We start from the raw sequence: 15,073 nt of genomic DNA, 5'->3' as shown, positions 1-15,073 counted from the left end.
AGATGTGAACAGTCAGATTTTGAAGTAGATAAAGTAGACATGAGCATATAAATAATGTGTGTTTCTGCACACTGTGGATCATTGGTTACAAAAGAAACTGGATCAAGTATTTTAATTTTATTTATCAGCAGACTTCACTGGCGGGTTCCCATCAGTGACAAAGGGACTGGGACAGTGCAAACTTGAACCCATTTCATTTAAAATGTATTTGCTCTGTCACATGTCTCACATCAAATTATAAACCAAGTCCTTCTCACCTCATAACTCCTTTGCTTGATTCCTTCTCCATATCTTTTAATCCTGTACTGGTAAAGTGATTTAGCAAAGGCTGCATCTGTTTTCTCCTGTTACCTGATAACTTCTTAATGAGGACTAACAGCTTATGTGAGAGCAAGGTCATTAGCCCTAATGGATGGAGGGGACAGCTGATATGGCATGGGAAAGGTTAAAGATTACCCCAGAAGTTTTTGCAAATATACACAACAGCACAGGGCAGTAAGTGCTGTAATGGTTGTGCACTGATATTTCTGAGCTAATGGCCTTGGCCACATCTCTGCACACCTCTGCCTGCTGCAGCCCCACGCTGCTCCCACACTGGTCATTTCCTTCTAGAGAGCTGTCAATTTATGCTTGGTGCTTTGCCATCCCATTGCTCTCATTATAAATATTAAAGATATTTTCTAAAACAGGTCAGTTACAGTTTTTAGCCTTTTCCCCTGCCCAGGTATTTTGCCATGTAGCATTTACTGCTTTCTCCTCCCTGCCTTAAAAACTGAGAACAAATCATTTTCTAGGATTTTAGCTATTGGCCAAAAAACTGCCTTGTCAGTTTTTGCCAGGAGAGCTGGAATGCATCCCTGTGATGGCACTGGGGCTATTTTAGGTTTATTCCTCAGCTGTCAATATCTGCTTTATGTTACCTCTCCCAGCCTCCTGAGTTCGCCACTGTTAAAACCCATTTTATTCTCCTCTGCCGGAGCCGGGTATAAAAAGAAATAACAAGAAACAAATGGCAGGATATTACTAAAGACTTTAAACCCCCAAAGCCATTGCTGTGCTAAAGGCCTGGCTCGATTTTAAGTGGAAGTATCTCCATTAGCATTAATGGGGTGAGTCCATCAGCAGAGGCATCTCAGAGGTTAATCAGCCTTCCTGGCTGGCCATGGCCATCGATACCGTGTGGCGCCTGCTGCTGTTGGCCCTTCAGAGGCTTTCCTGACAGCACACTAACAGACTTTGTGTAAGTCATTTCCCATGAATTATTAAAACAAACGTTTGGCTGCTAATTGATGAACACTAATGTGTTTTCTAATCACTGCAGTTTGAGATTTTAGCACTAAACAAAGCAGTTGCAATTGATTTGTGGCTGCTTCTTGGTTTCAGCCTGGGATCTGGACATTTTTTTCCTTTTCAATTTAGCAGGCAGCTTAGCTTGTCTTTTTAGTTAAGAATTGGCTTGTTACAGTGTCATTCCATTCTGATCTCTTTTGCTATTTCTTATTTATATTGCATAATAAATCTGCTCAATTCTTCACAGGCAAATAAGGCACAGTCCTTGGTTCAAGGAGAAAATATTTAAAGTTGTAGTTGGGCTTGTTTTTCTTTCAGTCTGCATCTCTCCTACTGTGTCTACGCTGCCTCTTTCTCCAAATAAAATAAAGCAAAATAAAAATAATCTTCAGCATCTTTAGCTGCTAAAAGCTGGTGCACTGAATGTGTTTTCAAACCCCTGTCTGGGAAACATGCAGAGCCTGGAAAGTCCCATCCCTTGTTCTGGGACGTGCCTGGGAGTTCCAGGACCTCGAGGGTGGCATTTTTAATTTTCCTGGATTTGAGTCTCATACTTAGTTTTAGCGCTTAATCACTGAGTAAAAAATGAGTGCGTCAGATGTAGCAAAAGACAAATTCTTGGTCTCTTGCACTGTGTAGAAGACAAAACTCTGTGAGCTTTGGGGCTGTTTGTATTTTCTGTGAGCAGTACCCTCCTCACACCCATCGTGGCCTCATCTTTGATCCTTCTGACCACTCATGCTATGGGAGTAACTAAAATCAAAGTTAAAAACCCCCAGCACTGGAATACTTAAAATACAAACACATTTATTATTTGAATATTAAAATACTTCTCTTTTCAGTAATGCTTTGGCATAATTGACTTCCAGAAGAGATGTGAATTCTTCCATTTGCTTGCACTCCAGATTTTTTCAAGCTGTTTTGTTGCAGCCTTTTGCAGCTGATGCACCACTCCTAAAAAAATCCACTTCCAGAAAGAATCTGAGCTGATCCCACAGCACAACCTCAAACATCATTCGAAGGAGTTTTTCTCCCTTTTTTTTTTGCAGACAATAAAGACTGGGCTGACCATGGTGGGGAAGGTGGTGACCCAGCTGACGGGGACGCTGCCGTCGGGAGCCACTGAGGAGGAAATCCTGGCTCACAGCAACCTGCGCAGGAGTCCCCTGGTGCCTGGCATTGTCACCATCATCGACACCGAGACGGTGGCAGAGGGACAGGTAACAGTGTGCCCACAGCCAGAGCCTGCATGGCCACCTCAATCCCAGGGAAATCCTTGATGTGCTGATGGGAGTGAAAAATAAACCGGAGTTTCGCCGGGGCGAGGAGTTTTACAGGCGCACAGAGCTGGGATAAAATCCTGTTTGGGACTGAAATGCAGCCAAAATATATATTGTCCTTGCAGCATATTTATGTGACACTTTGACAAGATCAAGTGTGAAGTGTCACATTTTGTCTCCCCAACACTTGTTCCTAATTGACATTGATTGATGCTGATCAGTGGAAGTGGAGATGGAGTCTGATGATCCTTATGAATACAGAACGGGGCTGGAATGTGGGCTTCTTTGGGAATGGGGGGAATTGCTGAATTCCAGGCTAAAAAAAATGATGGGAGAAGTTGGGTGTGAAGTGTACAAGTTATAATTTTATGTAAATCCCAAATGCAGTCGAGCACAATGCTGTTTGGTGAGGCATTTGCACTGTTTTATGATAATAGAGTAAATTTACTGTATATAACAATACACAGTGCAGTGCATCAGGAAGAATAATTTCTTACAAACTCCACACCATTATCAGACAATTTTTAAATTGCTTGATTTTCCTGTCTTTATGGCAGGGAAGATATCCATGTCTTTTTTTGTTTGTTTCTACCACTCATTTAATTTTAAAGTGGCTGGTCCTGGATTCAGTGTTTATGCAGAACTCCCACACACTTCATTATTCTGTAACTAGTCTGTGAGATTTTTTTTTCTCATGGTCAAATTTATTGAATTTAAAGCAAAAAAACCTTCAGTTTTTTCTTGTTTTGCCCTATCTTTGTGAAGCTCATTGCAGGTAAGTTAGTGAGGTAATAAGGACACATCAGAAGTCAAATATGTAGCCAAATTATTTTTTTTTTCTTGACGGGAAAATAAAATCTTTTACTTGAAAAAAAAAAAACAAAACAAAGAAAAACTTTGCTATGGTTGTTCCCTGAGAATTAATTTTGGAAGTATTTAGCCAAGCAATGTTGCATTGAAAGTGAATTGTTCATAAAGCAGTATAGACATTTTCTTCCAAAATTGAAATAAAGAAGATAATGGGAAAAAAAATTTAGGGTCTTATAGTCAGGTTTTAAAATAATTCTGGGATTTGTTTTCATTTCCAGGAAAAAAATAATTTCTTGGCTCTTCATATGCAATAAGGAAAGAAAAAAAAAGACAAATTTGACTTCATAAATTTCTGATGAAGCTGTTTAATGTGGTCATTATTTCTGCTGGTCGCTGTCTGTGCTTTGATTCTTCTGCATTGGCCTAGGGGGAAAAAAATGATAGATCTTAGGTTTTTAAGGCTTGTTATATATGATTTAGAGGTTTTATGAACTTGTCCTCTGACCCTAACAATAGTTGGGAGCTATCAAAGCCTAAAGGACACTCCAGGAGAGGAGCTGTAAAAATGATAACGTTTGTCTTGTCCAAACCCTGCTGCTCTAACATAAATAAGCCATCAGCTCTAGGAAAATAAGTTTTGTCTTGAACCTCTAGGAAGTTGGATATTCCAATTGTGTGTATTGCACTCATATTTCTGTGATCTGAAGTTTTTAAATGCTGTTAAATTATATAATTTATTTCCAGCTGCAATTTGCTTTCAGAATTATATTTTATTTCCAGGAAAAAAGAAAATAACCTCTCTTTTGTGTTGTTAGATTTTCATGGTGCAGGAGATTTTTTAAACAATTGTTTCTTACTGACATGTCCCTCTGGCAAAAAGGAAAGCTGATTAAAAAGAAATAAATGCACTTTGTAGGTGGCTCATCCCCTGAGCTCCATCCCCACTTTGGCTGACATAGAGGGTGAAGGGGCAGGCTGGTGATGCCAAGCCCTGTAAAACCCTAAGTTTTAGGGTCACTGTCTGTTTTCAGTGGTTTTTCTATAGTTACTGCTTTATAGAATCACAGATTGACAGAATCAGTACATTTGGAAAAAACCTGCAGGATCACCAAGTCCAGCATTTGACTGAATCCTGCCATTCCCATGAAACCGAATTGCCAAATTTGCTCATTTTTTGAATCCTCCCAGGGATGGGGACTCCACTTTCCTGTGGGGGAACTCCTGTTCCAGTGCTGAAGCACTCTCTGTGAAAGGATTTTTCCTTGTTTTATCCCCCCAGTTTCAGATTCCTGAAGAGTTCTGAGTGGAATCAACAAACCCCCTGCTGGTTTGAGGTGCCTGGTTTGGAATGTTCATGGCTGTGCCCATCAGGCTCTTCCTTCTCCCACTGAGAAACCCTGAATTTAAAATTCCAACCAAATATTTTCTGGGCTAAATGAGCGCTTGGAAATTGCTGAATCCCATTCAGCAGGGGCTGGTGTGAGCTCACATGGGTTCCAGCCTTGTCCCAGCTGAGGGCAATTTCAGAAGCAGGGAGGAATTCTTTTCCTGTCATCAGTGCCCTCCTAATGTAAAATAAATACCTCACCTCCTTCAGGTCAGTAAAGATTTCTATCACCTGCACAGCCTGACTAAGAATTTGGGTGTTGCAGTGAAAGATACATTTTCCAAGTAATAAAATATGTCTCGGAGATAAGATGTAGTAAAAAAAAATAAAAATCTGTTTTAAAAAGAGAAAGAAAATGGAAGACGGCAGTAAATCTAAGGCAGGCATATACATCATTTTGAAGGAGAAATAGGAACTTTTTTTTTGACTGGGGAAGCATTTTTTTGTAATAAATGTGACTAAAGTTTTACAAATTAATGATCCAAGTACTCTTTCAGTTATTTCAAGCACAGCACACAGGTTCTAAAGGTGGATTGAGCCACTCTGTGCATGTGTACAAATATAACAATTTCTGTGCCAGGAGGATGATGAAGGGACACGTTTTGGACACAAACCAGGAGGACTAACTATGATTTTCACTAATTTTTAATCATTTCTCCCATTTCAAAGGCATTGAATATGAGGGATGTGAGAGGGAGCTCGATGTGTCTCATTCACTGCCCTGTGCTGCCATGGCAGAGGCTGAAATGCAAACTCACCACAGAAAAATCCACAATTTAAGACCAAAGAACTCTCCTAATGTAATCTTGCAGGATTAAATCTGCAGGGAAAGTATTTTTAATAAACCTTATGAATGTAGATGTTGTAGTAAGCTCTCATCCCTAGCAGTAGTTTATGTGATAGCTCCTACTTTCAGAATTGGTGCTACTTTAAGAAAATTTGAATTATGAGGTAATTAAATAAATGCAGAGGAATGCAGAATTATTGACATTGGCTGTCAGGAGATATTTGTAAAAGGAATAAAAATAATTATCGAGATGCCCAAGAAACTTTGTGGTAAACCAAAATATGTTAACAAGGTTGTGTGCTTGTTTAAACTTCCTTCTAATGAAGTGTTAGCAAACTTTTCAGTTAGATGGAAGGACTATTTATTTGAATCCCTTAATTAGTTGAAATGGATAAACCTAAAGCTGTACAGATGTCCTCTTTTTCAGTAATTGGAATTAAACGTGTAAGACTTTATTGGCTTGGGTTTGAAAGAAAAATTATTTTCTTTTGACCTTTGTTTCTGTATTCTTAATTAATTCATCCACTGGGCCACCCACGTGCAGGCTGCAATAATGACCTTGCTCAAAAGTCACCAGTTTTGGGGCAGAATGTAAATCTGTTCAGCATCCAACAGTTGGCTGACAGAGAAAGATGTGGCCAGTTCAAAACCCAAAACTTCACTGCTGGGGTTGTGCTTGATGGAATCTCCCCGTGCAGCTCATCCACAGCTCGGCAATATTGGAGGGAATATTTGCAAAACAGCTCAGCAAAATAAGATAACATGTTGATCTATTTATGTTTGAAAATGTGATCAGGGCTTTTTTTTTTTTCCTGTTCCCTATTAACTTTTTATTGCATTAAAGAGGAATTTTCAGGAAAAAAGCAGCCACAGTTTCCAAAGTTCATTTTTGTTTGGTGAGGAGCTGATAGCAATTGAACCAAATCAAGATGCTTATCAGGAGCCAGTATTGTTGTGAAATTTTGGTCTGAAGCAAAAAGAAGCTCAGAGAGTGAAGCATATTCAATAATAAAACTTTAAGTACAGCCATAATTCCACTGGTCATTAACACCAGGGCTTGTATTTTAGGAGCAGCTCTGGCAAAGGCTGATGTGATGTCCTGATGCTCAGAGATTTGGCCTCAATTTTCTTCACTTTTTATATCTCCGTGTATTACAGAAGAATTCTTTTTATATATAAATATAAAAAGAGCAACAGGATTCCCTCAGAGCATAATACTGTCTGCCTCACTTTTATTAAAGGAGATCTGGTTTTTGTCAAGAAGACATTTTTGTCTCAGATAAATGGTTCAGGCTGAGCGTGAGGCTGGTTTGAGTTTATGCTGGATTCTATTAAAAGGAGTGCAGTAGTTAATGCCACAGATCTATCACTTTTAGCCCCTTTCCACTGAAGTTTGACCTTGGCTGTAACTTGGGGGAGGCTCTTTGTGCATCAAACTCCAGCTCTTTAAAGCATTGGGGATCTCAAGTGTACAGCAAATATTTGTTATACAATATTCATATTTATAATTATTGCGAAACCTATTTGTTTTTATGATGATGGGATTACTCTTTTCTTAATTGTATTAAGAGTAGGACCTGCTTGATTAGATTTGGGTCCATTTTTATTTGTGTTACTTTCATGTTTTATTTAAAAACATGTCTCCACTGGGATAAGTGGTGTAATTTGCCTTTAAAGATTAAAATAATTAAAGTCATAATTACGAGTGGCTTCTGCTCAGCAGTACTGAAAATACCACAGAGGAAGGAAAATATGGCATAGGAGGAAAAAGCTCTGGCTGCAGTTCTCCCCTGCCCTGGCAGCAAGCACTGCTGGGGTAGTAAATGCACCACTGCCCTCGGTGCTTTGTCTCCTCTTTTGGGGTGAGATAAAGATGATTTGATGAATCTTTGATAAATTTATTTGATTGATAAATGATTTGATGACTCTTCCATAAATACAGAGTTCTGCTGTAACAGAGCTGCTTTGGGAGCTGGTTTGGCTCAGCACACCCAGCCACGGGCTGGGCAGGTTTGGGAAAAATCCTGTTGCACTCTTGATAAAATAATTTTGGGCATCAGGAGCAGCTGAGGGCTCGTTCAGGAGGAGCTTTGGTAGAAAATTCTCAGTGTTGGTGTTTTGTTGGGAGCTCTGCAAGGAGGATCCTGCTGGAGCTCTGTGATCACAGAGCAATGCTAGGATTTCTGAACCTTTCTCAATGAGAGACTTCGGAAGGTTTTTTGCAGAGTGGTTAGAGGCCACTACCTTGGAGAAGGGAGCCTGTTTGGGAGGAAAAAAATTGCAGCCTTGGGATTCCTGTGGGCTCTGCAGGCTCTGGGAGGGAGAATGAACTGCTTCCCTCGAGCTCCCTGACAGCCCCTGTGTGTGTTATTAGGGAAATTGTCCCTCTGGTTGGATTTCCAGGAAAAATTCCCAACTCTGCTGTTTGCAGGGGCGCGGAATCCTCCCCTGGCTGGAGGAGCTGGTTTGATGTTCCTAAAGCACTGGGTGTTGTATCAGCATCGTTTTGATTTCCTGAAGTTCTGTAAAAAATGGAAATCGTGCTGGGATTTAAAGCTGTGCAAGCTCTGAACTGGGATGGGAACCAGGCTTTGCTGTGGTGGCATCTTCGTGAGGGACATTTGGTTGATGATGGAGTTAAGTCCAATTCCTTGGATTTTTTTTTCCTCCTTTCTTTGTAGTGTTGGAATTGTAAAAAGTGATATTTGCTATCCCCAAGTGCAGTGCAGAAAAGCAGGGGGAGGACCTGACCAGTCCTGAAGATTTCAATAGATTGGTGATTTTAAAAAAGCACTTTTCTCTGTTCCTTAAGGATCTAGTTTTTCCTGCTGATTTTTAGAAGAGGAAGAACATTTTTTCATCTTTCCATGCACAAGCAAGTGTTGTTTCCTTGTGTGTTCCCAAAACCAGTTCTGTCCATTCTGACACAGACAGTGACACACATCAGGGGCTGAGAAAGGAGCCCTGAGTGTCACATTCAATTTTTGAGTGATGAAGGTACTTTTATTGTTGGTATTTTTGGCTTTTATTTTGCTTTACTTGGTTAGTACAGGGAATGAACATACTTGGATTTGAATCTGCAAAGGCCAGTTTGCTATACCAGAAAATCAGCTTTTATAGGGAAAGGGGGAGATAAATGGGGATTTGCATGGGTCAGTAAAAGGGATTTTCCCTCTGCAGTGTTTTTCCCCCTGACCTGGGCTGTGTTCTGTCCCCAGGTGCTGGTGAGCGAGGACTCGGACAGCGATGGCATCGTGGCCCATTTCCCTGCCCATGAGAAGCCCATTTGCTGCATGGCCTTCAACCCCAGTGGTAAGAGATCCTTCTGGGGTTTGGGATGGATGTAAACAAGGCAGGAAATCCCATGGGTGTGTGTCCCTGTCTGGTCCCACTGGGACACTGCAGGTGACCTGCTCTGTGCAGTGCTGGATGTGGAATTTGTCTTTTCTGGAAATTTCAAATTTGTCCTTGCTGGAAATTTCAAACTGTAGCAACTCTTCTACTGTGGTAAGAGAGAGGAGATTCAGTCCCTCTTCCACTGCTGAGGAATTCCTGCCAGCCAGGTGCACACATGGTTGTGATCCTCAGGTATCCAGGGGATCAGCACATGGATTAAATTGTAGTCCTCCATGAATACAGAAATAAAACAGTTTCACTGGTTTATAAAGTAACTTATTATTTGTTTGCTAATGAAGAGTTTGTGATCTTACCTTCTCTCCTGAGTGAAATCAACTAAAATCTGAAAATACTTGTAAGAGACTCCTCCAAAGTACCTGTTTGTCTCCTTCCTTTTATAAATGAACAGTCACTGTGGGCAGCAGGTGCAGCTACAAACCTTGTGTATTAATTGATCTTATTAATCTGACAATTAACATTTCATTATCTGCAGATAAATAATGTTCTGGCTGATTGCAGCAGCTCTCAGGGAAATGGTCAGGGAATCAGCAGCTTCCAGTGCCTAAATTTACAATTTCTAAGATGTAGCAAATGGCATGAAGATCAGGAGGGTGAAGTCACATTTCAGAGAATAAAACTAAATGTCTGTCATTTATGTTTTCACTTTTGCTGACCAGTTGGTGTCATTCTGACACCCCATCTGTTGTGTCAGAACTCTTTAACAGTGCAGTGCAGTTCACTGGGGTTTTGTGACAGAAAAGCTGTATCCTCATCTGCCTGGATTTTCTTGGAAGGGAATTTTTCATGGAGCTCTGTGCAGTGAACTGAGAATCCTCAGTTCCAGAACAGTCCTTTTGCTTTGTGCCCTGGAAGAAGGATGATACCTAAAGTGGAGCAATGCTAATTAAATGAAATAAATAAGTGAAATAAATACAGCTGCTTAAATTGGAATGGTAAATAGATATTAATTAAATGCCTCCTTAGGAGAATTTCTAGGATTGTGTAATTTAAAGGGCAGCAGAATGTTTATGCAAAACCAAATTAACTTGTTATTTTTCAAAAGGAAGGATATTTTTGCAAATTGCTGGATTCTTCTTTTATGATCAAATGCTTTGGTTTGCTCAGGTACTGGGATGACAATAACTTAGAGAGTGACACTTAGATCAAATGGTGTTTAATGGCAAAACACTTCTTTAAGTGGTGTTATTTTTGGCTGTGTGAGATTTGCGGGAGGGATGGGGACAAACGAGCAGAGAACTCTTGCTCCAGTGAGAGCAGCACTTAGCCCAGGATTGTGAGCTCTTTATTTAACATCAAGGCAGGATTTTGTTTGAAGCCAGGGCTGTAACATCATCCCAGCTCCTTCTGCAGTGGTCATTGGCAATCAGGCTGAGCTCATTACAGAGAACAAAACAAGAGGTGCCTTTTGATTCTGTCCTTGGCTGCTTGCTCTGAAACCCCACTTTTACTCCTAATTCCAGGCAGTGAGCAGCACACAGTGCCTGCAGAGCTGATTCACTGAAAATTTATTTTCTGGGGCTGATAAACCCCTTAATCCCATCGTGTCTCAGCACAGGAGCTGCACAGGTGCTCAGGCCTGATTTTTGGGAGGATCCCTTTATAGGTTTTTATTGTGTTAAAAACGAGCAGAATCCTCCCTTCATTTGGGCAGATCAGAGGTATAAAGGCCTTTATGAACTGTGATAATGAAAACCAACTTGTGTGTAAATGATCCACATCTCTCCATACTACAAGGAATTGTTTTTGTGCTTTTGAGAGTAATTTTAAAGTCTACTGGGCTGCAGCTTTACTTCAGTCAATTGTCTTTACTTCACCACATTTAAAAGCAAAGTATAGATGTTTTATTTGTGCTAAAGCTGAGGTGCTAAATACATTGTTGTCTACACTTGGGCAAGTTCTCCACAGCCAGTGGACAGTCTGTTCTTTCAGCCCAGAAGTTTCTTCCTGCTGCCGCTGCAGAGGGGAGGAAGGGCCAGATCCCTTGGGCTCCCCAGGGAAGGTGTTTTGGGCAAAAGGCCTCAAGGATGCAACGTGGGAATAAGTGGAGCATGAAAACCTGTAGAGATGTTATTTTCACAATTTATAGATGAAATAAAGTGTGGTGAAACCAGCCCTAAATTTTAGATATGATCAATAATTCTGGAGCCTTGGTGTTCGAGTGTTGAGTTTGGTGTTGGAGGATGCCAGGACATTTCCATGTGAACACTGCTGCTCTTCCTCTGGAGTTCCCCTTTCCATGGGAGCCTTGAGTCTTGCAGACCAATAATGACTTATTTTGGAAGCTGGGCTGAGCATCTGAGCCCACCAGAGCAGGGTATTGTGTGGGATCCCAATTCCTGTGGGAATTCCTGCTGTGGTCAGTGCAGAGCCTGAGCTCTGGGCTCCAGGTGGGATTTCCAGAAGCATCCATACAAACATCTCCATCCCCTGTATCTGCTTTGGGAGGCAAGTGAAGTGTAGAAGTTTTCTTGTCTGTTCAAAGGTTGTTTCAATCATTCACTCCTGTTTTTGGAAGGTTTGGGCCTCGTTTCCCTGTCAGGCTGCACTGCCAAGAACTATATGTACAACAAACCCCGTGGGCAGCCAGGAAAGATGAGAATTATCCCCTTGGATTTTTTAGGGCTTCTGCTTCAACTTCCCATTTGTTAAGGCAAGTAAGTAGCCTTAGAGCCTCTGAAAAGGACATTTTGTTACCTAAGCTTCCTGGTGGTCTTCTCCTGGGACAGCTTTTCCCAATAAAAGCTTTTTTCTACACTCAAATGCAGCATAGAGGGGTTTTCCAGCTGCAGGACTGGATCCTGGCTTCTCACCCTTCTAGAAGGAGCAAAAGACACAATATTTTTCAATAAAAGCCCTTAAAACAAACTAAAAATACAATGATTAAAACATTCCTGTCGCTATAGCTAAATCCACACCCAATTTGGGAGAGTAGGACCAGCTTTTAAATCAGTGACATGGGCCAGGCACATTCCTATTTTAGTGTCAAAGAGAAAAGTTTTCAAATAAGATTCTCAGTTAGTAAACAGCTAAAAAATGGTGCTGGTTTATAAATGTCTGGGTTTTTTTTTTCTTTTAAATGTGGTAAATAAATGATCTGCTTTCCAGAAGTATTGCTCCTGCCAGCTTGGCAGCTGAGAGCTGTGAAGTGCAAGACATTGAAAATTTAAAATAATTACGCTTCCTTGGCTACAAAAGAGATTTTCCACCCATTAATAACAAGAAAATTAATGTTGGGCCAGCAGTAAAACAGATGAAACTGTGTCCCCCTTGGGATGCCTGACTGCACCTTTAACAGACCTGAAATTGCTCTGATTATTTTAATGTTCTATATTGAAATGTGACAGTGGCCTTGAGTTAATAGTTAAAGAGGGTGAAATTGGAACATCTCTGCTCAAGTTTTTTCCCATTGATCAGAGAAAGTGGGCAGGAAAACATTTCTGGAGAGTAAATCAAGCTGTAATTATTTAATGACAGAATAATTCTTCAGTTTTTCTGTTCATTTTCTTCTGGTTTTCAACTTGAATGATTGCCTTGGAAGACAAATATGTTAAAATTAAGGCAGTTTGATGAGCTGCAGTTACAAATGTTGTGTCTCTCTGTCCCATGTCACCAAAAGGAGGAATCCTTGATGATTGATGGCTTGATCAAGAATTGCATTTTGGGTTGGTTGTGAAGGAAGAGCTGTAGCCATGGATTATTTTAGGAGCTAAAGGAGTCATAGGGAGTTATTTATTCACAAAATAATATTTTATTTTGCTTGTCTTTCTTTTGACTTCTTGGGATTTTCAAAATATTTACATTAAATCTTTACGTGCTTGCGTTTATTTTGCGGCGAATTTTGCTAAAATCAGAATTTCATTATTTAGTTAAGGTTTTTTTGAGACCCAGTTTTGTAACTGCAGCACATGGTCCACTTGGGAGTACCCAGGGGTTGAGCAGCTCTGATGTTTGGCTGTATTTTCACTTGCTGGGAGAGGGCTTGAGTGGGTATAAATAAAGCTGCTGTTCTGGGTCCAGATGCCTCAGAAAACCATGGGCCATGTAAACTTTGTCACGTGAATGCAATTGCTGAGCCCAGGGAGCTCAGTGGAACAGGAATCCTGTCCCAGGGAGCCTGTGGAAGATGGCAGTGCCAGGAGAAATCCATATGGATGGAACCAGGAGTGGCTCTAAATCACTGTGGCTCCCTGAGCACTCTGAGCCTGTAATTTGGGACTCTGCAAAGCTCAGTACCAGCCTTGTGTGGGATCCCAGTTCAGATTTCCTAACTGAAGTGTGAGAGGTTCATATTTTAATCACTTTTTGGACAGGCAGTGAGTTGGTGCAGTGGCTGGACTGGTCTCTCCATGGCTGGGCATGGAAATCTGAGGGTTGAGCTCCTAAATCCAGTCTGCCCATGGATCCACATTTCCTCCCCACAGATGTGTGCCTGATTCCCAGCACTTGTGCCCTTGGTGTTTTGAAAAGGAATCCAGCCCAGCTTGAAGGTGTTGAATCCTTCACTGAGTGCTGGCAGAGGGACACAGTTTGGGGAGCTGGAAAACCCTCTGAAAACTGAAGGGAAGCTCCTGGTGAAGCTCCAAGCCATGGGGACCTCATTTATATGCACGCAATCAACAGCTCTGTAATTAGGGAGGTGTTACCGATAGGATGTGGTGGGGCTGCTCAGCTTTCCCAGCGCTCTCTAATTTGCCCTGGGGCTGCCAGGAGCTGAGCACTCGGTGTCCCATGAGCAGCTGCAGTGCCAGCCTCGGGCCCAGGCTCGGCAGGCAGAGGGGAGGAAGCTCTCAGATAAACACGGCGCAGCCTCAGCTCCAGCGCTCCCCTTCCGCTTCCAGGCCCTATAATTAGCAGCCCTTCTTTTCCTTGTATTCCCAGTTGACGCAAATGCTTTTTGTGGCTTGGCACCTCATTTAGGGCGTGGGCTTAGTTTATGGCCAGGCCAGAGTCTGGTTTAGTCTTCTGATACTGCATAAATAGCTCTTAACCCACAGTCTACATCTGTACTAGTTTTTCCTTTTATGCATATATCCCTCGTGTTTTTATTTCTATCCTGAAAGAAGCTGATTGTTTCCCCAAACAGAATGCAGGAAAAGTAGGAAGCTGTAAATTAGGGCAGGTAAAACAAAGCTTTGCTAATTTTTTTCCCCCATCTTTTTTTCCCTATCCCTTTGAAACTGGATTTTAATCATCTCTGTGGACTTAAAACAACCACACAGTAAAACAGTCATTAATTTAATCTGGCTGCACCCTTGTACTGTGGATAAGCAAAATCAGAATTTTTGCAATGAGATATATACTAAATGAAGTCTGGTTTACACATAAATTTCCACAGGGTCCTGTGTATGCAAGACTTCCAATGGATTTCAGCTGTTATCTGTTAAACAGGGATTAATGCCAGTTGGAAAAATAAGCAGGAAATCCTCAAGAATTATTCACTTTTCATCTCTGATTATTCACCCATGAAGTCCCTCATAAGAGAAAACGTTCAGGCTGAACATAGCACGGCTTTAACCTGTATTTCCTTCTAAACAACTTTTTGGGAAAACTGTCACAAGGCCTCTTCAGAAGCTTGAGTTGGAGTTTCCTGCACTTGAATGTGAAAGTGAGCTAGGACCAGGATTCTGGTTCCTGTTTCTCCGCTGGGATTAGAAATTCCTGCTGGGATGCTGCAGGGAGATGGAGAGAGAAACAAAATGGCTGAGCTGTGATAATGGAAAACTGAGATTCTTCAGTGTGAAGTAATGAGAGCTGGAAAATCCCACCACAAACCCCAGCCCAGTGTTCTGAAACGTGGGTGATTTATTGTTTGAATAACAGGGGCGAGGAAGAGATTTCAAAATGCTGTTTTATAAATACGCGTTCTTTCCCATCTGTGGTGTTGTGCTTGGGACCTCCGTGTTGATACAAGTCCTGCCAGAATATATTTGTACTTCAAATGCAAATGTGGGTGTGAAAGAGCCTCCTTTAACTTACTGAAAAAGAGTCTCTAATACAAGTGAAAGGCCTGTTTTCCCTGGGCTTTCATCTAATAAATGCATTTATTCCAAACGGGACAGGCAGCGGGAGTTTAGATTAGACACCAACTGCCAAATCAGATAC

At 41.3% G+C, this 15,073-nt stretch overlaps 1 protein-coding gene across 7 annotated transcripts in view; it reads left to right on the top strand.

Moving 5' to 3' along the window:
* BCAS3 (BCAS3 microtubule associated cell migration factor) overlaps window positions 1-15,073 on the top strand; it is a 293,628-nt gene that overhangs the window by 51,072 nt on the left and 227,483 nt on the right. For all 7 annotated transcript variants that reach the window (XM_030962763.1, XM_030962761.1, XM_030962765.1 and 4 more), the window contains exons 12-13: window positions 2,340-2,510; window positions 8,773-8,866. In XM_030962763.1, the coding sequence (XP_030818623.1) occupies window positions 2,340-2,510; window positions 8,773-8,866 (265 nt within the window). The remainder of the gene's footprint in view (window positions 1-2,339; window positions 2,511-8,772; window positions 8,867-15,073) is intronic.

The sequence above is a fragment of the Camarhynchus parvulus genome, chromosome 19 (assembly GCF_901933205.1).
Source record: "Camarhynchus parvulus chromosome 19, STF_HiC, whole genome shotgun sequence".
Classification (NCBI taxonomy): Eukaryota; Metazoa; Chordata; class Aves; order Passeriformes; family Thraupidae; genus Camarhynchus; species Camarhynchus parvulus.
This window is presented reverse-complemented; position numbering and strand designations above follow the sequence as displayed.